The sequence below is a fragment of the Pipistrellus hanaki genome, assembly GCF_964339955.1.
Source record: "Pipistrellus hanaki genome assembly, chromosome: 3".
In the NCBI taxonomy this organism is placed as follows: Eukaryota; Metazoa; Chordata; class Mammalia; order Chiroptera; family Vespertilionidae; genus Pipistrellus; species Pipistrellus hanaki.
The window spans coordinates 147,680,138-147,707,331 of NC_140505.1; the positions used below are offsets into that span (position 1 = coordinate 147,680,138).

General features: G+C 37.4%; 1 protein-coding gene across 2 annotated transcripts in view; it reads left to right on the forward strand.

Annotated features, from left to right (window-relative positions):
* NELL2 (neural EGFL like 2) overlaps window positions 1-27,194 on the forward strand; it is a 312,605-nt gene that overhangs the window by 86,970 nt on the left and 198,441 nt on the right. For both annotated transcript variants that reach the window (XM_084876648.1, XM_084876647.1), the window contains exons 8-10: window positions 366-448; window positions 1,342-1,470; window positions 3,203-3,305. In XM_084876648.1, coding sequence (XP_084732774.1) covers window positions 366-448; window positions 1,342-1,470; window positions 3,203-3,305 — 315 coding nt within the window. The remainder of the gene's footprint in view (window positions 1-365; window positions 449-1,341; window positions 1,471-3,202; window positions 3,306-27,194) is intronic.

A 27,194-nucleotide genomic window follows, 5' to 3' on the forward strand; every position in this document is an offset into this window, starting at 1 on the left:
GTTTGAAATTGGAGTTCCCATATATATATTGTCAGCATAGGCTTAATCAGATTGAACCCCTTTTATTTTATTTTTTTATTTTTATTTTTTATTTTTAAAAAATATATTTTATTGATTTTGTACAGAGAGGAAGGGAGAGAGATAGAGAGCTAGAAACATCGATGAGAGAGAGTCATCAATCAGCTGCCTCTTGCACACCCCCTACTGGGGATATGCCCGCAACCAAGGTACATGCCCTTGACCGGAATCGAACCCGGGTCCCTTCAGTCCCCAAGCCGACGCTCTATCTATTGAGCCAAGCTGGTTTCGGCCAGATTGAACCCCTTTTAAATACAACTTGACCAACGTAGTGTTTGCAATTTCAGCTTGTCCAACTTGCAATGACTTCCATGGACTTGTGCAGAAAATCATGGAGCTGCAAGACATTTTGGCCAAAACATCAGCCAAGGTAAAAAGCTACTTAGAAATACAGTGGGGGAGGGGGGGAAGGGGGGGAGGAGGGGGGAGGGGGGGAGGGGGGTAGGTTGCTTACATTTTTTAAAAAAAATAAGCACAGGTGTCCACCTTTGAGATTCTTCTTATGCTATATTCTTTGTTGGGGTTAAATCAAATCAAAATCTTTGTCTAAGGAAAGGGCTGATCCTAATAAATATTCAGCACTGGCCATCTGCATAACAAATGATTCAGTAAGTAAGGATTAAGGCATGTTGCCTATTTTTACACTATTTATTACAACAGGATTTAGTGTTCATTTACTGAGTTTTCCTTTAAAAAGAAGGAGATCAGAGGATATTGCAAAAAATGTGGACACTGGGGTTATGTCAGGAAGTGGTCCCACCAATGCTTTCTACACTGAGCTGCAGCTGTAGGAAATTCACTGTTTAAAGCATGTCTCAAGTTTGCCTACAATTTCATCAGGCAATTGTCATTTTCCATAGAACTTACTAATGATGGAAAATTATGTTGTATATGGATGATTTGTTTCAGACACAATATAAATTCCAAAACTTATGATCTCACTTGACATGTTTATGAAATTAAACGTTTTTAAAAATCAAAAGTGCTTCTCTGCATTGTGGGTGATGCTATTTTGACTTAGCCTTCATTTATATCTGTTAAATTATGCTACTTTTTCACAGGGAAGAGAAAATTTACAAAATAAGAGGGGGGAAATCCTTTGCTTTGAATCAAAGGCTTGCATATATTTATAACAGATAGTGGATGGGCATAGCCATCATTACTGTTGTATACTTAAAAAAAAAATCAGATACCCCCTAGATTACTTTGCATTTTTTCATGGCTGGAATGGTGAACAACACAAACCCCTTCCTTTGGCCACAGTTGTCTCGGGCGGAGCAGCGAATGAACCGGTTGGATCAGTGCTATTGTGAAAGGACTTGTACCATGAAGGGAACCACCTACCGGGAATTCGAGTCATGGACAGACGGCTGTAAGAACTGCACATGCTTGGTATGGCTTTCAACTAGATTTTATTTTTTTTAAATTAAAAAAATATACATTTTATTGAGTTTTTTTTTTAACCGAGAGGAAGGGAGAGGGATAGCGAGCTAGAAACATCGATGAGAGAGAAACATCAATCAGCTGCCTCCTGCACCCCCCCCACTGGGATGAGCCCACAACCAATGTACTTGCCCTTGACCGGAATCGAACCTGGGACCCTTCAGTCCACAGACTGATGCTCTATCCACTGAGCAAAACTGGTTTCAGCTTAACTAGATTTTAGATGAAGGATGCTCAAATGCCCTCACTCTTTAAAAATGGATTAAAATAATGTAATTATGAAAATTTTAAGAGCTTTTTCCTTAAGAAAGGCTCCACACTGAAGTGCCAGCAAACCCAGTCAAATATGAAGGACTGTGTACTGCATTATTAAAGATACTTCCTAGCCTATAAAGATTATTATGGTTGTGGAATGCTATAAAATTTAAATTTATTGGTACTCACATGAACTTAGCAATTTAAATTGGTTTAGTAAGGTGAGTCTCAAAGGATTCTATCCTGTGAACCATAACATTTCCAGGAATTTCCCCTCAGGTGTTTATTAATGTATTTTAATAAAACTGAATTGAACGCAGCATGAGATATTGTGACCAGATTGGTCCATATAAACAAAGGGTGGAGTTCCATTAAGATAACCTTTAAAAGTTTTCTAATATAGTGGAATACAAATTATAGAGTTTAAAGTATATGATTTCTCTAATTGCTCAATTATAAAGTAGAATAAGTGGTGCATTCTTATTTCAAAAATATATGTTTAAGTTCAAACTTAAATATATGTTTAAATTTGGTTTTGAACTTTCAAATTCCACAAGAGTTCATCTGTTGAACCTAGTTAGCTGGAAAGCAATCAAAGGTATACATGAATTAGTCTTGTAAAAAAAAAAAAAGTCCCCCAAGTTCACCAAGTTTATTCAAAAGCAGAATATGCTGCATGTAAAAAAGTCAAAGTAGCTCACTCATGTGTGTGTTATGGGACTTCTCTTCAGGGACATATTATGCTCCTACTAAAGTTATAGCACTTTGCAAATACAGAAAAGCCTTTTCAATTTGTTAATTGGGGTCAAAAACAAAACACGGATGTGGTATAGTAAGATTAATAAAATGACTAGAAAAACAGCTGGCAACTTGGAGGTCCTGGATCACCTCCAGGAATCAAATTCCTTGCCCTTCTGATTATAGTTTGGCACCTCTTGTGGTGATTGTGGATACCACATCATGTGATAATCTCTGCCATCTTAAATACCATGGGAGGATTCTGAGTTCTGAGGCTAGGTCTTCAGGATAGCAGTGAGTTATTCTCCTGGTTTCCTGATGTTCATTTGTGAGTAATCCAGGGAGACATGAGTGTCCAAGGCTTACCCTTAGCCTGCTATTTCCTGATCAATGAGTGTCTTTCCCTCCACCCATGTCCTCATCCACCTGGCTATACAAGGTGAGAGCTTTGGCTCAGCAAGGATTAGCTGTTGGACAGAAGATAGGAGCCAATCACCAAGTGTGTTATGACCCAATTTATACCACACTGGGTCTCTGTGTTATGGGCTTTACTGTTTAATAACCAAAGGGAAGAGTGGGATTTATGAAATTTTATGGGAAGAGTTTGAAATTTAAGAAACAGATTTAAAAATAATTGAAGACTACCAAATTGCAATTGGAAATTCCCTAAATATTCTTTTCTTCTCAGAATGGAACCACCCAGTGTGAAACTCTGACCTGCCCGGATCCTGACTGCCCACTCAAGTCGGCTCTTGCGTACGTGGATGGCAAGTGCTGCAAGGAATGCAAATGTGAGCATAACTTTTACGATGAATACTTTCTCTGGCAAAAAATAAAGCATTGATTTACAAATATTCCCTCATCATTGGTTTAATCTGGCCAAGCTAAAAAACTTCTAGAAATGATGGAAAATTGGAAGCATACCTTCTCTTTTTTGCTTGATCAGATTTTTTTTTTCCATTTAAAAGGTTCTTTTTTATTTTATCAGAAAAATGTTTTCTTGGAGGAATCTCTTCTGCATAATGACAGTAACAAAAAGGTGTAAGAAACTGATTGGAAGGTATCTCTTTCATCACACTACTTGATATAAATACTTTCCAAGTAGGTCAAGAATGGTCTACTTCTAGGCATGATAACCAAGAAAGTCCATCATGCAAGTGGCACTCAACAGCAGGTGACACACCAGTTTCATTGGTCCAAACTACAGAAGGCCACATTATTATAGGATCATCCAGCATGGACAAGGCCATGGACTTTCATTCATAAAAATAGGCTCACACCCCTGGGTAAGAAAACTGTCCTGCTGTTTAGTAGCCACGTAGTTCACTTCTGATGTCAGGAAATGCTTTTTGAATTCATAGCTATCCTGAAATTGGGTCTGTATCACTGATTCAAAAATCGAAAGCATTGCATCTGTGTTATTTGTACTTTAAAAGATTGTCCTTAAATTCTTGTTTAAAGGCACATTGAAAATCTAGCAGTTATTATTCAAAGGAATAGTAACATTTGTAAAAAGTAAGTTGTTATAAAGTGTGTTTGTAGAATACATAGGGTAATGTGAGGTATAATCATACACACACACACACACATACACACACACACAGAGAGAGAGAGAGAGAGAGAGAGAGAGAGAGAGAGAGAGAGAGAGAGAGATTAATGGGGGTTAGGAGGGAAAGAGAGAAGGAATGAATGTTTGGTAAGGTTATTAGGTTTACTCTGCCCCACTGTCATTACCATTGCCATTGCCATTGCCATTGCCATAACTTGGTCATGCCTACATAGTATGCAATGTGCTAATGCTGGTGACATCTACAACTGTTAGTGGAAAATCAGTAAGTTTTTTTTGTAGTTCATTGATTTAATTTTCTCAGGAGCTCATTTCTATTTAATTTGGTTAGCCTTTACATTGAAGCCAATCCATTTCATGCAAGTGTATCAGCCTAGTCAAGTAGATTGGGCTGCACCAGGAAGGATTCAATGCCATTGTTCTTATATATATCACTAGCTAATTTCCTTGGCGAGGGGTCGTTTTTTTTCTTGCACATGTCTTAATAACTAAAACTTGTGGCAATATTCTGCAATTTTCTTTGTAGAGAGTTGGAGGTGGGAGGAGGAAGAGCCCTCTATAGGATTTTCTGTTCATAACATTCATGACAGTAGCAGGAGTCATACCTTTTGCTTTAACTTCTTTTATTCTTTTTTTCCTCCAATACTTCTAAATTGTTCCCTTTGAATATGATATAGAGACCTTAAGTGATATCGATTTTATTAGAGACCGGCTGATTGAAATAATGGATCATAGTGATAGATGCATTAGTCAGAAGTACTGCATTTCAATTCTGATTTTACCATTTGTCTCTGTTACCAACAGTAAGCTGCCTACTAAATCAGACTATACTTGACATCATCCCAACAACATGCAGTTAGACTCACTGAAATGGTAAAATATTTTGAGATTCATTAATGCAAAGTGATTCTGGCAGACTTTAGCGTTAATAATTGAAAATCGCCTGTGTTTGCCTCGTATATAAAATAGTGAAAACTGCATGTAAGTAATCAGTGAGGAGACCACATCATCACTGAAGAAATGCCAATGTAACTCATTTGAGTCTTTCATTTTATGTGATTTAAAATAGTAAGGACAATGCGACTTTGTCTTTCTGGTCATATTCAGTGACATTAGTACACATGGAATAATGAGGATTTGTGCCTATGTCTATTTGTATTTCGAGAATTTGAACTTCCAGTTCTGAATTCAGCATTTTACAAGAGCTAGCAAGATATTTTCATAGAGCTTTTTCCTAAGCAAAATAGCATTTAGTTTATATAGTAAATATTCTTAGAGATTTGGGGGAAATTCTGCCTTTGGATTGTATCCTGTCTCTGTTTAACTCCACCACATTAGCTCCGTGGCAGGGGCAGGAAAGGATAAGCCCCTCCTCCCAAGACTTTGCTCATGTAGATTCAAATAAAGAAAAGTTTCCACATGCACAATTTTAACTTGGTCACTAAAAATACTCTGAGAAGTGTGCTTCTTAAAAGTTTTGCAAAAATGTATCTTTTAAAAGATAAATGACACTTCGAATAAATGAAGTAATCATTAACTGACTTGTTTACCTTGTTCAGCTTTTCATATATTCCAAAAGTGAAAGAGGCCAATAGTATATGTGTACGTATCTCACTATTTGTTACATATGAGAAGGAAACAGTCTTATTTTCCTGTTAATTTTTCCAGTTTTATCATTGTTATGATTTAGGAGAACCCAATTTCAACTGAATAGAAGTTAAGTTCTATAAGTTTTACTTCTTAAAACTAGAGCAGAAGCCCTTGCACTCACCCTATCATTGAAACTCCCTTGCTCAATAGCCTTTTTAGTGACATCAAATGAACAAAATACCCTCTTTGGTGAGACCTGTTTAAACATATTAATCACTCCCTGTTTCTAAAGGCCTTGGAAAATGAAACACATACCCTCACTGCTGAACATTACTCTGTCGGGGTTGAAACGAACAAAGCAAATGTATGTGGCCAGTCAATTTTTGGTGTTTTTTATTTAACGTTTGCAGGCTTGCTTCATCCGAGTTGTTTGTGCAACTCTGAGCAGCCCTATTTTGCAGTCTGTTTTGTATTTTCCCTCTGTAACTTCAGCTCCAGCCCTTTATCCAAATATAGATCCTGATGAATAGTAAGATGGTTGTTCTCCTGGGAAAGAAGTCAGAGAGAACCAAGCTGTCGCTTTTCTTTATTTGAATCTACATGAGCAAAGTGTTGGGAGGAGGGGCTTATCCTTTCCTGCCCCTGCCACGGAGCTAATGTGATGGAGTTAAACAGAGACGGGATACAATCCAAAGGCAGAATGCCAGTGCCAAATTCCAAGCTATCCTGAAGTCATATCATTTCCCTAGGTGAATAGGCACATACTTTATTCCTCATTTGATCTTTGCAACAACTCTCTAAGGGAAGCATAGCCTTTGCCTTCTAATGAAAGGAGTTACGTGACTAGTCCAAGAATACCACACAGTTTGTTAGAAGTCCCAGAGAAGTTCCATTGGAACGTGCTGTGCTTTGAAAGCCTGCTTCCTTCTTTAAAACCATCTTGATACAATTAAAGTAAGTGATCTACTTTTATCAATTAGTAACCAAGTTTACCGTACAAAGCCATTTGAGTCCTTGCTAAGCCTAGGCTGAATTGCAGAGTAAGCAGGGTTTGCTCTTGTCTCTCAATCTTTCCCCCCTATCAGCCAACATCACCACATCCTTTTATCCCAGTCATAGCCTCTCAACTAACCGAAGCAAGACTGACTGACACAAATTAAAGATAGCTCTAGAAAACGTGAAGTGTAAATATATGGCTGAAGTTAACTCTGCAATACGAGGAGGTCAAACTAGTTATAGTACATAAAATCTCAGCCCAGGTTAAAAAACAACAAAGAATTGCCAAAAAAAAATAGTTGACTGAAGTTTTAGGAAATGGAAAGTTATGGAAAAATCACTAATATTAGAAAAAAAGTATTTGGTGCATTCATCCATTTTCCTTTCAGTGGATTGTAGATTCCAGTTTGAACACAGAACTCTATTACATATAAAAGGTGACTTATGCAAATAGGGAATTTGAAGCAAATATGAACTAATGCTATGTCTTTTATAGAAGAGACTATAATTGTAGTATATATATATATTTTTAAAAACAACAACAAGGAAGGCAAATTTTACTTCTATTTCTAGAGAGGCATCAAGCATAGGAAATGTGAAGATGACTATCCAAATTGGCTGGTGCCTGCCTGGCAGCAGCAGTTATTTTAATTGCTATATTCTCAAAGGCCAGATTTATATGAACAAATTAAAACCATCCGTCTCTTGATCAAACAAAATAAGAATTTTAAGACATAATGTAGATCTCATTTTATATTCTATGTTCTGATTAGACATGAGATTGTATTAAATTTAATTTTAAAGGCTCTGTCAGCTTAGATAAAATGGAGTAACTATAATTTCTTTGCATATTGATTACTTAGTAAGTGGGTTATAGAATTAGATTTTTCTTGGTTTGAATTCTACCTTTACCACTTGTTAGCCATGTAACTTTGGTAAATTAGCCTCAGATTTCTCATCTGTACAACGGAAAGATCAATTACATCTATTTTACAGGGTTGGTGTGAGGACTGAGTGGGCAACACATGCAAAGTGCTTAGAAAAATGTTACCTATTGTTGTTTTTATTAAAAGAAGCATTCATGTTTTTATCAATGAAAATGCGAAGTAGTGAAGCTGTCTCATTGGGTCATAGATCTTAAAGCTACATAATACCTCAGAGATCTTGAAAACAGCCATTTGCTTTGGGGAGGAAGGTTTCATTATCCCTATGACATGGGATAAATGTGTCCAGGTTAAATGACATTTCTAAGATCAAACAATTAGCAGCCAATGCAAGATAAATGTCCCCCACCTCTTCCAAATTGTGTTCTGATATATGGTACCACTCTCCTCAAGGCCATTGCCTTTCTCAATATTTTGGGTAGTTCGTGACCAAGGTTGACCCTAAGAACCAATTTATCATGCATTACCATTCTTTTTGTGTCTGGCTTCTTTCATTCAAAAATCATGTTCGTGAGATCCACCCTTGCATGTTGATGTCAAGCATTCATACTTATTGTAGAAGGGCAGTTGGGCACTTTCGAGTTTGGGGCTATATATAGTTCTGTAAATATTCTTTTCATGGTTTATGGTATTAAGCATGCCTGATGGTATATAACTTAGTATTGCTTGGTCATAGGATAAAACTGTTTTATTCTATGGCAAATCTGTTTTTCCCTTTGGCAAAATTGTTTTGCCACAGTTTTCTAAAGTGGTTATATCAGTTTACCCTCCCACAAACTATGAACATTCCAGTTGTTCCACACTCTCACACACACTTAGTAATTTTGATCTTTTTAATTTTAGGCATTAAAATAAGTGATATTAGTATATTGTATTATAGTTTATATTTACATTTTCTTAATGACTAGTGAAGATGACCAATTTTTTCATATATTTATGGGTCACTTTCATTAATTATAACTAATAGAAAATGAGATTTTTCATATTTACATTTTCCAAAGAGCATTACTCTTTATTTTGGTAGAATATGGTATTTGGGGAAGTTTAACTCTTTGATTTTCACACTAGAGGCCCAGTGCACAAAATTTGTGCACAAGTAGGGTCTCTAGGCTGGCTGGTTATTAGGGCCAATCTGTGGGGCAACCAGTGGGGTAATTGGGGGGTCCCTGCTGGCACCCACCTTGGCTGGCCTAGGGCCTGTGAGCTAGGGGCAGCTCTAGTGTTGAGCATTTGCCTCCTGGTGGTCGGTGTGCATCATAGTGACTGGTCATTCCATTGTTTGGTTGATTTGCATATTAGGCTTTTATTATATAGGATTATGAAAATAATGTGGATGCTTCTAGCTTTGTCACTTAAAATACAAGCACAGTAAGGACAGGAATTAAATGACTGCTACTCAAGTAATTTAGAAATATTTTTTTTAAAGGTATAACAATGTAATTAAGCTGATACAGAGACTTTTGAACATGTGGATATAGGAATGGGAACAAAAATCAGTGGGATATAATTCACCAGCAATCTCTTTGTTCTTAAAATAAGGAAAACCAATTTACATAATTTACATAGGGTACATTTAAAAAGAAAATAATTTTGGAGTAACATAACCAATAAACTTAGCTGTCTCTGTGGTGATGCTGGGAGCATAAAAAATATGCAGTTTATGCTGGTGGTTCTCATGCATGAACACAATTATAGATGAGCTGGCATTACAGAGACTGGCTACCTGATCAGAATGCCTGTGCATTCTGAGGGGATCTATACAATAATGAAAAAGATAGAAATAGCTATCAGAAGGAAGATGTGTGGTTTTACATATTAGATGCAATATTTTTAGAAAATATTCTGATAGCAAAAAATGAAATGAGCCAAGAGCTAATGATGTAATTGTAAATCACATGTATGTCTTGGTCTAGATTCAATCTTTTTTTACCAAAGTAACCCTAACTTAGTATTTAAAATAATATTGTGTAAATAATAGAATTAAGATACTTTTTTTTTTTTTATTGTAAGTCAGTGTGAAAAAAAAATGGCCAAGAAAATAGTCTTCTTGTGCATAACACAGCTAAGATAATTGAGCTTATGATAGGGAATATTTGCACTAAAGACAAATAGTGAAGTTTTAGAAAAGATTTCATCAGGGTAATTCTCTAGGTTTCTTAAACACTGTCATTAATTTCATGATATATGTTTCAAAGTAAATTCTTCAAGAAAACATTTGGTATACTGCTATCTTTTACACACCATAAAAACTGGTAAATGTCAAATCAGTGGGAAAATACTGAACAGGCAATTTATTAAGCAAGAATAATGAACAGTATAGCCTTCAGATTAATAACTATATGAGACACCACATGATACATTTTAATGATCATTCAAAAAAATGTAAATCTGTTAATACTCGGCTAGTAGCAGAGCTGGGATGCCAGGAAAAGGCAGGGTAGAACTAAAGAATGATGATTTAGTCATTGTGTCCTGTACTCCACAGTCCCGAGTGGTATAGTTGCTTGATGTCATTTTTCTTTCTAATCCTCGTACAGCATTTTTAACCTTTTCACTAAACACAATGCATGCATACAGTAAATATCCAAGCTATCCAAAAAGACATAGAAGAAAATATAGGAACCTCCCTTTTTCTCCCCCTCAACTTCTTTCCTTCCACTCCAGATGATTTTTAATGTATTCACTCACATATGCATGTGTAGACTTTTTATATATGCATACATGATATCATACATTTTCCTAGACTTTTATCTGTGAGGTGTTTCTGTATCGACTAACTGTTAAAAATAACTGCAAATTATTCGAGTGACTAGTTTATTATATTGCTATCTCTCCCCTCTCAAATAATATTTTGGTTGTTTCCAATTTGCTGTTATTTTTTCTTATGAAAAACAATATTTCAGGATAGTCATTAATGCATAATCTTGGTGCACTTTTATGTGCCTTTATCCATAGAGTAAATTGCTAATAGCAGAATTACCAAGTCAGTGCTTTCCAAATTACTCCACAAGAAGCTGGTCCTGGGTATTATTCCCTATGGGGAGTAGTGCTGGGGAAACCCAGAAACACCACTTTTCTCTTTGTTTCACTAGGTCTTTAAAAGGGGCATAGTGAGCTCAACCGGTGTGGCTCAGTGGTTGAGCATCTATGTATGAACCAGGAGGTCACAGTTTGATTCTGGTCAGGGCACATACCTGGGTTGTGTGCTCAATATCCATTTGAGGGGCTTGCAGGAGGTAGTCAATGGATGATTTTCATATTTCTTTCTCTCTCTCTCCCTTCCTCTCTGAAATCAATAAAAATATTAAAAAAATAAAAAAAAGGGCATAGAGATATCAATTCATGGGAGATCCTCTAATGAGAGACCATTTATGGAAGCATGAATTTTCTTGTGTTATCACAAACAGTGCTGTCTAGTGAGCTCATATGAAATGATCACTATACTCAATTGCTGTTTTACATCTTTGGTAAATTCCATAGATAGCCTAAACATATATTGAATATATGTACCTTTCTGAGACAAAAGTGGTTTTCCAGAAGACATAACACTGGGAACTGCCTTCTGATTCTGAGGCATTAAATAGGCTGTGCCTATCTAATCATGCTCTACTCTAAAATAATAGAGCCCACAGCCTCCAGTTTTTCACTCTGAATTGTAATTTTTCTTTATTATGAAGTATGATCATTGAATTAATGTATTTTATTATTTTTCATGCCCCATTACATTTTCTCAAAAGAGTTTCTGTGCCCATTAAATGACATTGCTTAAGTGGCTTAGAACTTTTCACAAGACAGCTTTATGCAAATCTGTCTCTGATAATCATCAAATGAAACTGTCTAGCATGGTTCTAGGAGACGCTGTAAGTGATCAGAAGGCTAGTCCTCCATAGTAGTGTAAGGCTTTGAAACAAGTGACAGAATTTGAGATTTATGGCAAAGCAAGAGAGCAATCAACTAGATATCATTCATCTGAGACTCATTTTAAGAGAGATGAAAAACACTCTTCTTAAGCAGAAAATGCAATTTCTTATCTTCAGCATGGTTAGGTAATTGTTTTAAAAATGAGCTTATTTTCTTCTCAGTGGATATCATGCAAAATCGCTTTTGAAACCAGAACAGGGAAATATAAGATACATGCCATTTAAAGCATCTTACAAGTTGATTTTGGCAATTATGGGAAGGAAGTAACTCTGGAATACCAACTGCATAATAAAGGTAAATGAGCGTCACAGTGCCCATTGGAGAGAGAATAAAGCCGCAATGCCTACCATCTCTGACAAAAAGGACAAAACAGCAACTCAGCCACACTGAGCTTCCCCCTGAATGCCTTCAATACTGTGTGTGGCCTGGCTCCTTGGTATATATTTTACAGATTATACAAAATTAGCATAGATTGAACATTAAATGAAGAAAACACAATGATGTAGGAAGGAAGGATATGAGGAAGGATCAGAAAGGGATTCTTTTTTTTTTTTTTTTTTTTTTTTTTTTTAGTTTAGTGATGGTTGTAATAGAGTACAATTCAGGTACATTTCTTTTTATGCAGAAGTGGTCCCCAAATTGAGAATTATTTAACTATAAAAATTACATATGAAATTGCTTTAAAAAATTGTCCCTGGAGTTGGTGGTAGTAAGAATGAAGCTCTATCAGGAACTTTAAGCTTTTAAAGAGATGTCTCACATATTTTTGGGTGACAAATTCTGTTCCCTTACAGCTCTCCTAGTTTACAAAGCTGTGCAACATGTTACTGTATTATACTGAATACGGTAGGCAGTTGCAATACAATGGAAAGTGGTAATATCTTGGTTATGACTGCTATTATATCACTGGGCAATAGGAATTTTCAGCTCCATTTTAATTGTACTAGACGCCCCGTGCCTGAAATTCATGCACTTGGGGTTGTCTCTCAGCCTAGCCTGCTCCCTCTCACAGTCTGGGACCCTTTGGGGAATGTCTGCCTGCTGGGTTAGGCCCACAATGGATCATATTTCCAAAATAAAGAGGAAGTTGAGATGCTTAATAGGCAAAGAAAGATAATGGGAGGGAGGGAAGCAAGAAGGCAATAAAGAAGGGAGAGAGGAAGAGAAAGAGATAGAAAAAGAAAGACAGAATTCACATTGTCCTTACTACTTAGTCTGCTTGGCTGGTGTGGGGTTCTATGGTAAGACTATACATAAAAGAATGTTGAGTAACTTTCAAAAGCATTATAAAAATATTAGAGGCCCTGTGCATGACATTTGTGCACTGGGTGGGTCTTTCAGCTGGGCTTGTGCCCTCTTGCAGTTCAGGACCCCTAGGGGGATGTCTGCCTGCCAGCTTAGGCCTACCCCCACGAGGGTCCTTAGTGCTGCTGTGGAGGTAAGAGCCTGGAGCCTGGTTTCTGGCTGAGCGGCACTCCCCCTGTGGGAGCACACTGACCACCAGGGGCCAGCTCCTGCATTGAGCGTCTGCCCCTGGGTGGTCAGTGCGTGTCACAGTGTCACAGTGACAGGTTCCATCATTCGGTTGATTTTCATATTAGGTTTTTATTATACAGTATAGTAGCACCATCCTATATGCTGTGTTGAAAAAGGAGTTCTAAAGAAAGAAACCTCACAGGTGACCTGATCATAAATTTTTAAGTGGGTAGGTCATGGTGGGTAGTCATACCCCAGGCTTATAGTAATTTCTTAAAAATTAAAAAAATACACACACACACACACACACACACACACACACACACACACACTGATTGATTTTGGAGAGGAAGGGAAAGGGAGAGAGAGAGCAAGGAAAATCAATGATGAGAGAAACTCATCGACCCGCTGCTTCCTGCATGCCCTACACTGAGGATTGAACCTACAACCTTAGCATGTTCTCTAACTACTGGGAATCGAACTGTGACCTCCTGGTTCATAGATTGATGCTCAATCACTGAGCCACACTGGCTGGGCTATAATTTTTTTTTTTAATATATTTTATTGATTTTACACAGAGAGGAATTGAGAGGGACAGAAAGTTAGAAACGTCGATGGGAGAGAAACATCGACCAGCTGCCTCTTGCACACCCCCTACTGGGGATGTGCCCGCAAACAAGGTACATGCCCTTGACGGGAATCGAACCCGGGACCTTTCAGTCCGCAGGCCAACGCTCTATCCACTGAGCCAAACCGGTCCCGGCAATATAATTTCTTTAGTAAAAGGTTTATCTTTGCCTTAAGCAAGCCCTGTCCATTTTTTTTTTTTTTTTACACATCTAAGTTAATACATCTTTGAAATAAGCCATCCTCAAGAGAGCGAATAATCTTGTTAATTATTCTGTAATCCATCCTGCCTTGCTTTCCTCCATCTTCATATAATGTTCCTTATTTAATTCCAAATGCATAAGAGAAGCTGCAAACTGCCATTAGAAGCATTTTTCTCAGTCTGTTGAGATTTTTGCTTCTCTCTGTTTGGCTTAACTAAATTTTAATAAAAATTCTCACTCTAAAACAAAAGCCCCGCCGAAACCGGTTTGGCTCAATGGATAGAGCGTCGGCTTGGGGACTGAAGGGTCCCGGGTTCGGTTCTGGTCATGGGCATGTACCTTGGTTGCGGGCACATCTCCAGTAGGGGGTGTGCAAGAGGCAGCTGATCGATGACTTTCTCTCTCGTTGATGTTTCTAACTCGTTATCTCTCTCCCTTCCTCTCTGTACAAAATCAATAAAAATATATTTAATAAATAAATAAATAAATAAATAAATAAATAAATAAATAAATAAAACAAAAGCCCCACAAACAGTTGTTCTCTGTGTATATACCTGATTACATACAGGGATGCTATCTATGATTTTAACTGTTGTCAGATGACTCCAATGACCCAGGACACATACTTAGGTAATTTTGCTGAGATCTGAATTTTTGTCCAACAAGCTATGAGGCATCTACATAGGCACACATCACTTATCTCAGCGAGTCTCAAATTTCAATGGGAAGGTGAGTCATCTGGGGGGTCTTGCTAACATGAAAATTATGATTCAGTGACTCTGGGTTGGAGCCTGAGAGTGTGCACCCAGCTCCTGGATGATGCCCAAACTACTGATATAGGAGCTCAAAAGCCTCCTAATATTTAAATCAAAAAAGGGAAAAGTAGAAGAATATCATGTAAGGAGAAATATCCTGAAAGTAAATTACATCTAGAAAATTTGTACTTTAGAAAATTAATTGTAATACTATCAGCAAGACACCCATGAAAAACACACACGGTGCCAAAACAAGCCAGAGGAAAATCATTTGGGCAAAAAATGAAAAAGGATCCCAAGTCAAATTTATAGAAAATATTCCTTTATTAACTTTTGATCGAGAATATGTTTGTATATTTTCAGAAAACAACTCTGAGGCCATGTGGATTCTGGCAACAGAGAGGAATTGACAGGAACACATTTTACTTAGCAAAGATTTAGCTACTGGGTGTGTTTTCCTAGTTGCTCAGGTTCTCAATAGAGCTTTAGTTTTCTCTCTTGAGTTTCAAGTATGCAGTAAGGTCTTAGCATGCATGGTTCAGGGTTATGTTTTAAGCTGACATTTATTAAGTATTTTCAGAGTAAGACTTTAACATAAACCATTTTTCTTGCTTATTTTCATGGCTTCCAATTTACAGATGAGGAAAGGGAAGCTTAGGGAGGTTACTTCACTTTCCTGAGTTGACCAGCTATTAGTGGTAGTGCCACAATTTGGGCACACAGTGTGTCTCAGATACTGCTTGTGTGATGTGCAACCTTTCATCAGTGGAAATAGAAAATTAGTTCAAATGAGGAAGTAAAAAAATTTATGATGTTCCAGACACAGCAATAATATGTTCCAAGGGACATGTAAATATGTAGGAAATACAATTTTATAACACTTATTTCAATGTAAGAAAGAAGATAAAAATCAAATTACCCAGTATTTATAACTAAAATAGCATGCCTTTGTCTATTAGAGAGAGCACAACTTTTCATTACTTTTTGTATTCCTCAGGTTGGGAGTAGGAACTGTTGATCCTGGTAGTTCAGGAAAAGAAAATTTAAAAGCTCATGATTTCTGGTGGTATTTCCATTTGATTTTGGTAAAGAAAGAACAGGAAAATACACTGCATTAGGACTTAAAAGTACTCACTAAAAAGGTCCAGACTTACCTAGATTATTAACTGCAATCCTTGAAAGTCAATGACCATCGAGAATTCTTCCTTTCTGGTTTTCAAATCATTTTTTAAAAGTTTCCCTTGCATTTTCATTTGATGAAGTGCATTTCTAAATACTCTTGGTGGAATAATTCACATCAGTCTGATTTCCCATGCTTGCTACTGTTTCATAAGATATATAGTTTTAGTTTATGCCAGGTGGCTCTACTGAGATAAATTGTGCTGTCTCAATGTTGAATTAAACTGTGTGCAGCCAACTTGTAATTATTGGTGTCCCACATACTTTGAAGTTTGTTTTTTTATTGTAGATCTTGTAAGAATAAGATGATTAATAAAAGCAATCAAGTTCTAGAAAACTTTAGGACAATGCATTTTCTACAAACTTAAATTCCCTTTTCTCCTTTGTGAAAATTCTGCCCTTAGAATGGTGCACCATGCCACTTGCATCCTGGGGTCATTTGAAAGATGACGATCTAGGAGGGCTTAGTGAGCCTGCACAAATGTGCCTTGTGGTGCTAAAATCCAGTGTGTGCAGATAGCCCTGAGTAGCCTCTCAGTTTTTTTTTTTAAACTTATTCAAGTCGTTTTGACCATTTTCAGGTCCTGATAATTTATTGAATAGTAGTATTTTTAAGAAAATATGAAGCATGAATCCCGTTGCCCTCCTGCCCCAGTCATTAATGTTAGATTTGGGAAGCCAATTCTTTATTATGCTTAGAGGAAGAGGAGAAAATGTAGCAGGTAACACATTTTCTTGCAATTATTTTGTCATCATTTTAAGGCACAAAAAATTGAGCTTTTCTGACCACAAATTAGGTCATCTCACTGCAAGCAGTATTAAGAATTTCTTATTTATGTTTTGCCTGTTGTCAAACTCCAGCAATCCTTATGCCCTGGATCTCAGAAGGTCACTTTTGTTTGGTGATTGAGAAGAAGGGAGGGGGTGGGCTAGTATAGAATAAGGTGAGCATTGTAGTTGTTCACTGATTTATTTAATCTGTTCCTGTCCCTTCAGACCAAGTTTCCTAAATGCTGAAGGACTTAGAACTGTAGGAGACAATTGTGAGAATGTGAAATGGAATATAGGAATTAGATTAAGTGTCTTGGCTGAGTTTCCCACATGCCCAGGAATGAATTTAGGAGCTGGGAAGCTCTAGAAATAGTAGTATTGGGATGAGTTCTATGCATAGAGAAATTAAGTGAAATAAGGTGAAATTGTGTCTATTTTCTCATTCTTTTGAGAAAAGTTATTAAGTGCCTATTATAAATTAGACTTTGCTAAACGCAGTGAACAAAATAAGATTCCTTTCTGCCCTCAGAGTCCCAACCATCAGGTGGAGAGACAGACATTAATCATACCATGATCAGGTATGCAATGCAATGTTGCAGCAGTAAGATGTTTATAAGCACCTGTAACAAGTGAGATTCACCTTGATGGGTGATCAGGGAAGGCATCCTTCAGGACATAGTGTTCAAGTTGGGATCTAATGAACAAATAGCATTACACTAGTGCAGTGGTTGGCAAACTGCGGCTCCCGAGCCACATGTGGTTCAGAGCTGTGGTTTGTTGCCCTGTTGACTAATGAGTTTGCTGACCACTGTACTAATGTAAAGAAGAAGGAAGACCTGTTCAAGCTGAAAGAATTTAATATGCAAAAGCTCTTCATAGGGAGGTAGAGTGTTTGTGAAGAGAAGCTGGTGTGGCTGATGTGAGGGTCAAGGGCATGATGTGAAATGCAGCTGGAGAGGTAAGAAGGGGGCAGAATAAGGAGTTTTATTTTATCTTAAGGGCAGCAAAATGCAAGCTACATATTTTAAGTAATATACTTATGCAGAGAAGAGACGATGGTGGCTTCATTAAGTGAATGTGATGAGAAGTTAGATTCTGGATACAATTCGAAGGTGGTGCCAACAGGATTTTCTGAAGGCTTAATTATGGGTATGAGTAAAAAGAGGAGTTGAGATGGCTTCAAGGCTTTTGGCTTGAGGGAGCAGAAGGATGGAATTGCTATTAACTAAGATGACTAAGATGGGGAAGGTTACTAATTGAGCCAGATTTGGGAGAGAGGCTAAGATATTTAAGAGGTTATATTAGCCATTTAAATGAAATGTAGAGCAAGCAGTTGTATATAACAGACTGGTATCTAGGACCAAGATCAGAGTAGAGGTGAAAGTCTGGATTGTTAAATTCTTTCATATATTTGTTGTCAATTTGTATTTTTTTTTAAATTAAATTTTCATTTACTTTGTATTTTTGCTTTTTTACTTGACAGAACTTAATTTATAATAAAACTTATCTGGTATATGTTGCAAATATATTTCATAATGTTGTTTATTTCAGTTAGTATTTTTTAAAATATATTTTATTGATTTTTTTTCAGAGAGAGAGGGAGAGAGATAGAGAGTTAGAAATATCGATGAGAGAAACATCAATCAACTGCCTCCTGCACACCCCCTACTGGGGATGTGCCTGCAACCAAGGTACATGCCTTTGACCAGAATGAGACCTGGTACCCTTTGGTCTGCAGACCGATTCTCTATCCACTGAGCCAAACCAGTTAGGGCTCAGTTAGTATTTTTCAACATAAATATTTAAAATTTGATGTGACTGTACCTTTTAGTTATGCTAAAAAAAAAAAAGAGGACTTTTACTTTTTTATTTATAAAATTATTTATCTTCTAACCACTGAATGGCCTCTCATTTTTCATTTTATGCATAAACATTCTGGGATTTATTTTTGTAGAGATGATATAATAATTCTAGTTAACTTTTTTCAAACCAGTTAGCAAATAATTCTAGTATCATTTGTTGGCTAATTATTTTGTTTACTAATTAACATCACAATTAACCTTAGGTTAAATATTTATATGTTACCATTCATTTGAGTTTATTCCCATGATTTATATTACTTTCTATCAATATTTATCTCTCATGTTACTGATTATACAGTATTTTAATTATTATAGCTTTCTAATATGATATATTATCTGGAAAAACAAATCTACCATCATTAGAAAATAATTTATTTGGGTTATTTTCTCTCATTTATGCTTTCAGATGACTTTTATATATCATAAGAATTATCAGTCCTTGAATGATTTTTAAAGCTCAGTCATGTGTGTCTGATTCTGACATGTATATTTTTTGGAGATAATTCTTTGAGGGATATCACAGAAAAATATTTGTGGCTATTCCTTTTTGTTATTTCCTATTTATTAGTGAAAATAGTCTCATGGTTTAAGATTTGAAATATTTCAGAGTGGAGTAACTTTGGGTGTTGACAAGTTCAAAGCCATAGCTATGTAAATGGGATGCTTAAGTGGTGAGGAAATAAAATTCACTATATAGGAGAAGGCAAGCAAATTTAGATTCCAGGTGTTGAATATATTTTCCAAAGGGCATTCAAAGGTTCCCAAGACAAATTGAAGAAGAAGATTATTCTTTAGGTTCCAAAGTCCCAGTGATTCTGGTGTAGAAGTGTGATATTTTTTATTTTTTATTTTTTTATTTTATTTTTTTAATTTTCATTTATTTATTTTTTAAATAAATTTTTATTGTTCATATTATTACAAATGTTCCTTTCCCTCCCCCCCCCCATTGCTCTCCTCCACCAGGTTCCCACCCCACCCTCTGCCCTTTCCCCACCCCCCACTGTCCTCATCCATAGGTGCACAGTTTATGTTCAGTCTCTTCCCACATCCCCCTCTCCCCTTTTCCCCAAGAATCATCAGTTCACTCCCCTTCCATACCTCTGATTCTATTATATTCAACAGTTAATATTGTTCATCAGATTTTTTTTTAATTACCTTGGTTTTTAGATTCACTTGATACGTAACTATCAGATTCAAAATCTGATAGTTACGTATTTGTTGTTCATAATTTTTATCTCTATTTACTTTCTCTTCTGAAACAACCCCCTTCGGCAATTCATATAATTCTGGTTTTGTGTTGATGAACTCCTTTAGCTTTTTTTTATTAGTGGAGCTCTTTATCTGACCTTCGATTCTGAGTGATAGCTTTGCTGGATAGATTATCTTTGGCTGTAGGTTCTTACTATTCATCACCTTGAATATTTCTTGCCATTCCCGTCTGGCCTGCATGGTTTCTGTTGAGAAATCAGCTGACAATCGTATAGGTGCTCCTTTATACCTTCCTTGCTCTTGCTTCTTTTAATATTCTCTCTTTGTCTTTTGCTCTTAGAATTTTAATTATGATTTGTCTTGGTGTGGTCCTCTTTGGATTCCTTTTGTTTGGAGTTCTGTGCGCTTCCTGGACTTGTAATTCTAATTCTTTCACCAGGTGGGGGAAGTTTTCTCTCACTATTTCTTTCAGTATGTTTTCAATATCTTGCTCTCTCTCATCTTCTGGGACCCCCATACTTCTGATGTTGGTTCGATTGAAGTTGTCCCAGAGGTTTCTTACATTATCTTCAATTTTCTGGATTCTCTTGCCTTCTAGCTTCTGTAGAGGAGTGTCTTCTGGCTCTTTATGTTCCAACTCTTTGACTTGATTCTTGCGATCTTCCATTCTGTTTTTAGGACTCTATATAATATTTTTTATTTCAGTCAATGTATTCTTTATTTCTTGTTGATCCTTTATAATTTCTTGTTGATTCCTTATTAATTCTAGTTTATCCCTTTTCATATCCTCATAGGTCTTATCCACCTTTTCTAGGAAATTCTTGAAAAACCTTATAAGCATAGATTTGAACTCTATATCCAGGGGCTTTTTGTCCTCCATTTCTTTCGTTTGTGATCTATTTCGTTTTGGCATTTTCGCAGCTTTCCAGAGTTGGTAGCCTTAAAAATCTCTGTGTTCTGCTTGGATGGGGCGGGGTTTCAGGGTGGAGCCTACAGCCTTGGCTTCCGTCAGCCCCGCCCTATGCAGCTCCTGCATCTCAGGGTCCTTCAGTACTCACTGCAAGCACCTCTGAGAGAAAGGTGCCCTCTATTTTCGCCTGCTGCCAAACAGTCTAGGCTCTCCCACAATGAGCCCGGAACTGGGGTTCAGTTCAGTTGGAAGTGGGATTGGAGGTGGCGTTCAGAGCAGTCTGGAGCCCCAGTCTCCTTCCCGCCAGGGCACTTCGGCGGCACAGCCAACCATCCCTTCTCTGCGAGCAATGTGCGCGCCTCCGGGACCTCCTCTGGCCACTCCCCCAGGGTTCCGCCTCGCAGCCCAGCTCCCTCTGTGTGAGCCTGGGTCCCTCGGGTCTGGCCTAGAACTGGGGTTCAGAGCAGTCGGACCTGGGGCCGAGCACAGTCGGAGTTTTATCTCCTTCCTGCTAGGGAACACCAGCCAGGCACTCAGCCTCCCTCCTCTCCAGCTCCGTCCTCTCCGTGCGCGCCGCGTGTCTCCGTACCTTAGGCTTTTACAGCTCCTCTGTGCTTCCTTCTGGCTTTCTCCTTGCTTCTCATTGTAGAATTTCCAGTCAGTCTACTTTCCTGTAGTTCTGGGTAATGTCCATTTTATATTTTAGTTGTATTTTATTGAAATTGTTGTGTGCGGCTGTGGCTAGGTGTTTACCTGTCAGCCATCTTGGAACGACTCCTCTAGAGAGGTGATATTAAAGAGAAGAGATAGCAGTGTGTGGAAGGGATAGATGTCATAGATATCAAAGGAGAGTGGATTCTTACATGAGGATGAAAAAAATGGTATTTTCTAAGTGGTATTCCTTCCAATCAATTGCAAGGATACATTGGTGTGGTAAAATAAAACACACACACACACACACACACACACACACAACTAAATGGGGTGATTTCAGAGAAAGAACTATTATCCCCACTGAAAATCCTAATTGCATCTAGAGTTGGGAAGTGGAGGGAGCATTTTGTAAGGGGTTATGTTATAGAGGGTACATATGGATAGTGGTTGAGATAGAGGATTGGAAGCTCTGTTGGTTAGTTGGCTTTTTCTTTGTAGCAAAACACCCCCAAAGTTAGTAGCTTGAGACAGTAATTGGAGGGTTGGAAATTTACACTGAGTTCACCTGTACAAGGCCAGTACAGAGGATGGAGGGCCTGTGAAGTCACATTGAATGGGGCATAGAAACAGGGAGAATTGCTGGAGGTTGACAATAAAAACCTGAGAGGATACCCAGGGCTATCCGCACTGAGTTCACCTGGTTAGTCTAATCTTGGCTGGGCTTGCTTATATGTCTATCGTTAGCTAATGAGTTGGCTCAGCCTGTCGGTTTATGGTGACCTCATTTTTTGTGGTTGGGATAATTGGATCCTCTTTCCATGTTTTCTTTCAACCTGACAGGTTAGCCTAGCATTGTTCATATGATGGGTGCAGATTTCTAAGAAAGTCTAAGCTTGCAAAGCCTCTTGAAACCTAGCCTCAGAACTAATTTGGAGGTTACTGTTTCTGCAATGTTTTCTTGACCAGGTCAAATCATAAGGCCAGTACAGAGGATGGAGGGCTGGTAAAGTCACATTGAATGGGGCATAGAAACAGGGAGCAAAAAAACCTGTAACATTTAAAAATTTTCAATCCTGGAAGGATGATTTGGGGGATAGAAATCCAGAGAGAGGTAAGGATGAAAGCAGGAGAGATGTGTGTGCTTGTTGCTTTCAAATTGGGAAGCTGTGGTCAAGAGCTATATGATATGAAGTGTGGTGGGCTTCACTGACTTCATGGGTCTGCTTCTTCCTCTGGCACAAACTTTCAGCATTGGGCAGCCACATTCTCATGTAGTATCAAGACCTTGGTGAACCCAATTGTTGTGGCTCAGTGGTTGAGTATTGACCTATGAACCAGGAGGTCACAGTTCAATTCCCTGTCAGGGCACATGCCTGAGTTGTGGGCTCGATCCCCAGTGTGGGGAGTGTGGATCCCCAGTGTGGGACGTGCGAGAGGCAGCTGATCAATGAGACTCATTGATAGAAACATCATTGATGTTTCTATCCTTCCCACTCACTCTCTGAAATCAATTAAATATATTAAAAAATAGCTTGATGAAACTCATGGTCAACCATCATGTCTGAAGCCTTCCCTGAAGTTTTATTTTGTTGGACTGTGTTTCAAATAGAACATAATAGATGTGGTATAGTGCTTTTAAAGAATAACAGCTCAGAAAGGCAAGGATCAGTTGTGGTTAACTTCTAGGATTCCAATTTCAATGTGGAAATTGGTCCCAAGTGAGTGGTAAGTAAGGAGTGAGGCTTTTGAACAATGCTAACTCATGTTTATGTAGGATGAATTGAGTTATTCTATTTCACACAAGGCAGGGTGCATTTGTCATATAGCTCTGTACCTGACATCTACTACATGGTAAATGCTTGTTTGTTGAATAAGGTGTTCCATATTTTGGCCCCTTTCCCAAATTTTGATTGTACCTTACCTCTTCGGTACATATTAACAGTAAGTTTAGATTGTTATTCTTGTGCATCTTCTGCAAAGAGTACAATTGATTGTACTTTCCTTTACCATGTCAAGTTTATTCTTCCTATATTTTGATGCGGCCTTTAATAAAACATAGCAACTAAGGGATATGTGTGCCAGCAACTGCCAAAGATAACAGCATTGATGGATGAAAAGGCATTCATCTCAAAAGAAACAGAAACAATAGTCTTTTCTAAATTCTTTACTTTGTCATGAATGTTGTATACTTTCACTCAGGGCAAGTTAAAACCATTTCCAGATTTTAAATACTTCGAGGATAAAGTATTTCCCAAGTAATACAGTTTTTATAGATAATATATCAGGAAACTAAAACCATTTAACTGTGATTGTCACTTTAGATTGTTCTAAAAAACAATATGTGTTTTTATATATACAAGATTAATGTTGGGTCTCTCTTCTCTCTCTCTCTCTCTCTCTCTCTCTCTCTGGATATTTTCTAATTTGATGTATGGTGCCAGTATATTGTATCTTATCCAGTGTGACTTGAGCATAGTGAATGGGTGTGAGAATGTAAGTACAATATTTTGGGATACAGGTAGCCCGATAATGTAGGGCCTTCAGGTCATTTGAAAGAACTTATTCTTTATCTCCAAAGCATTAAGAAACAATTGAAGGGGTTGTGTGTGATGATGTATTCCATTTAGGTAGATTATTCTGCAGCAGTGTGGAGTGAAAAGAACAGAGGTGGAGGAGTGTATGGGCATTAGTTAGAAAACATTAACATTAGCCCAATATGAATAATGGCTGTTGAATTGGAAAGAAGATAATGTACTTGAATATATAGAGAGCAGAATATATTGCTTATAGTGACTGAGAGAGAGAGAGAGAGAGAGAGAGAGAGAGAGAATAGGAATGAATAATATTGATGACATGTATCAGAGAGAGAGAGAGAGGGGGAAGAGGAAGTGAGAGAGGAAGAGAGAGGTGTGTAGATATAGAAAATCAAAGGAGAGGATTAACTGATGGTATCAACCGAGTGATAAGGATAGGGTTCAGAGCAATTGGAGGGTTTTGCCTCTGCAGTGTACAGAAGCACCTCCTATACAGAAACAGGAGGGAGAGGAGAGTGGGTGGATTCCGATGTAGTTAAATGTGCAAACCGGGTGGAAAGGAGGTCGAAGGAGTGGAGGCTGTATCTGGTAGCTTTTATTTTATCTGTAAAGTAAGACCCAGAGTGAATTATTGGGGAGAAGAAATAGAGTCAGAGATAGAGATGGGCTGAAAGATACATATTTAAGAAATGTTGACTGAGTTGCTAACTAGAGTTTGCACTATTCATTGACCTGGTTATATAATTTTCCTTTTAACCTTTTAACAACCCAGATGTAGGCATGAGAAAAATGAATGGATTCATCTATGGTTGGGATTTGGTTACTTTCTAGATACACATGTTTATGGTATTGCCAAAATATAGATCCAACTTAAAGACTTTAAGAGATTTAAATTAGATAGAAAGAAGATAAGGTTAGTTGAGGGCTAATCAATAAGGAGAAGTTAGTTCGTATTGAATTAAAAGCACCAACCAGGTTAAAGGAAAAATGCAGTGAGTGCAGTTGAGGAAGCAACTTGGAAGTGTAAGGAGTCTGGTGAAGAGAGTTTTGAGTGAGATAAGCGCAGAATATGACTATGCAGGTGAGTAGGGAGGGTTAGGTCCAAGGAGCCAAGAGGCAGGGTGCTGGAGGGGTCAATCATATGAATGTCAAAATCTTTCAGTATGTTGCAGACATGTGGATGGAGAAAGAACATATGATCTGAATTTCAGAGTCTGCAATGAACGAAGGGGAGGTTCCAATGGTGTGCGTGTGCGTGCGTGCGTGCGTGTGTGTGTGTGTGTGTGTGTTAGATAAATGGTAGGAAAATTTGTGATATGAACCTCAAAGAACATATTTTTGTGTGTGAGAGTAGAGAAGTGACCCCCAACTGTACCTCTGACCCTAAAGTATAGAATGTCTACTTCTTATTATATAGGCATATATTAGTTTGCTAAGGCTTCCATAATAAAAACCTCAGACTAGGTGGCTTAAACAACAGAAACTTATTTTCTCCCTGTTCTGAAATCTCATGTCTAAGATCAAGGTGTTAGCAGGTTTGGTTTCTCCTGGTGTCTTTCTCCTGGGCATGGAGATGATCACCTTCTCCGTGCCCTCGCATGCTTTTCCTTTGTGCCTGCTCACCCCTGTTGTTTCTTTGTGTCTGAATTTCCTCTTATCAGGACACTAGTCATGTTGGATTGTGGCCTATACTAATGGCCTCATTTTAACTTTTTCACCTTTTCCAAGGTTTTATCTCCAAATATGGATACATTGTGAGGTACGGAGGGTTAGAATATATGAATTCTGGGGAGATACAACTCAGCATATAACAACGAGGTATCCATGGTAGTAACAGAGCATATAGCTATCCTTTGAGATGGACACAAGGCAAGGACTACATCTCTGGGGAAACTAGAATTCAGTTAGGATTGAATGGCCAAATGGATGAAGCTATAGATAGGATAGAACTAAAATTACAGAGGACCAGGTGAGTTTGGCAGTGAGGAGAAGATAGGTATGTAAAAGAAGAATCATGATGCACTATAAAGGTTGGTGAATGAATGAATGGGTCAATTCACCTGGTTGGTTCAAAAGAGGGGGGAAAGGAGATAATTTTATTTTTTGTTGAATTAGCTGCCTCAGATGGTAAAATAGTGGGTTTGCAGTGCTTTTGCAGTATTTCCCACTATTTTCTGTTGCTGAGAGAATAGTTTTTTTGTTTTTTACTTTAACTTTTCAATAGGTTATTATTTGTATGAAGGAAAGCTATTGATTTTGATCTCATAAGTCAATTATTGATTTAAATCATTTATTAGGGGGGTCTCTTTTCTCCAGGTAGTCATTTATATCTTCCATAAATAGTGATCATTTTGTCTCCTTTCTAGTATATCTCTAATTATATTAATTCTAATAATAGTGGTATCTCTGAAAATCCTTCTAATATATTGTCAAGGACTAGAATTTATTGTTAGAAAGTCTCTTTGGTGGTCTAGGCAAAACATAACGGAATTTAAACCAGAGTTCATGGCAGTGAAAATAAAAGAAAAAGAGTAGCTTTTATAGCACTTGGCTTTTGATTGAATGTAGAGTCAATCATTGGAAGAAGATAGCTAAAGATGATTTCAGCATTTCCATTTAGATAAGAGAAACATAAGGAGAATGCTTCCACCTTCAACTATAAGATTATTTCTTTAAAATAAATATTTAAAAGGGCAATAACTGGGCCAAAGACTATTTTTCAAGTACTTGTAATAAAAAAAACAAAAAACTTCCAAATTGTATCCAGTTATACCAGCTATGTTACCATATTGCTTCATCAGTATAGGTATCATGATTTAAAATTTTGTTATTATGTCTATAAGAATAAAATGGTATCTCAGTGTTCTTTTATGAATTCTTAAAATGGCCTTTTCTAATTTGAGGTCTGACAGATATTCTGTTAATTTTTCTCCTGATATTATTTTAAATATTAAAATACATTTCAATTTATCTTTGCTCAGAGTGCAAGGTTTGGATGATTTTTTCTCCCTAAACAATGAGCTAGTTTTTGTAACTCCAGATGAATAGCATTTTTGAAAGAGAGGAATGCGGCCTAGGGATTTCATGTGAAGGGAATAGCATTAAACTAAACATTATTTATTAGAAATGTTAATTTATTAGGAATAAATTTAACAAAAATATTTATTAAAATATATTAGATGCAAACCCCTCACCATGACATTTAAGGCTCTGAGCCAGCAATTGAAAACTGGCAGCAAGCAAGCCATTTAATACCAGCTAATATTTACTGAATGCTTACTTGCATTGACCACTTTATATGCACTTTTAATACATTACCTCATGAAGTCCCTGAAACAGTCCTGTTCCCTGAGAAAGCAAAGTATTAAAAGGTTAACTAACATATGTGAGACCAAGGCCACTATTCATAGGGCATTTAGCCAATCTATGCATTGTTCCCTAAAGTTAGCACATATTTTACCAACTCCTTGGTTTATTTTAAT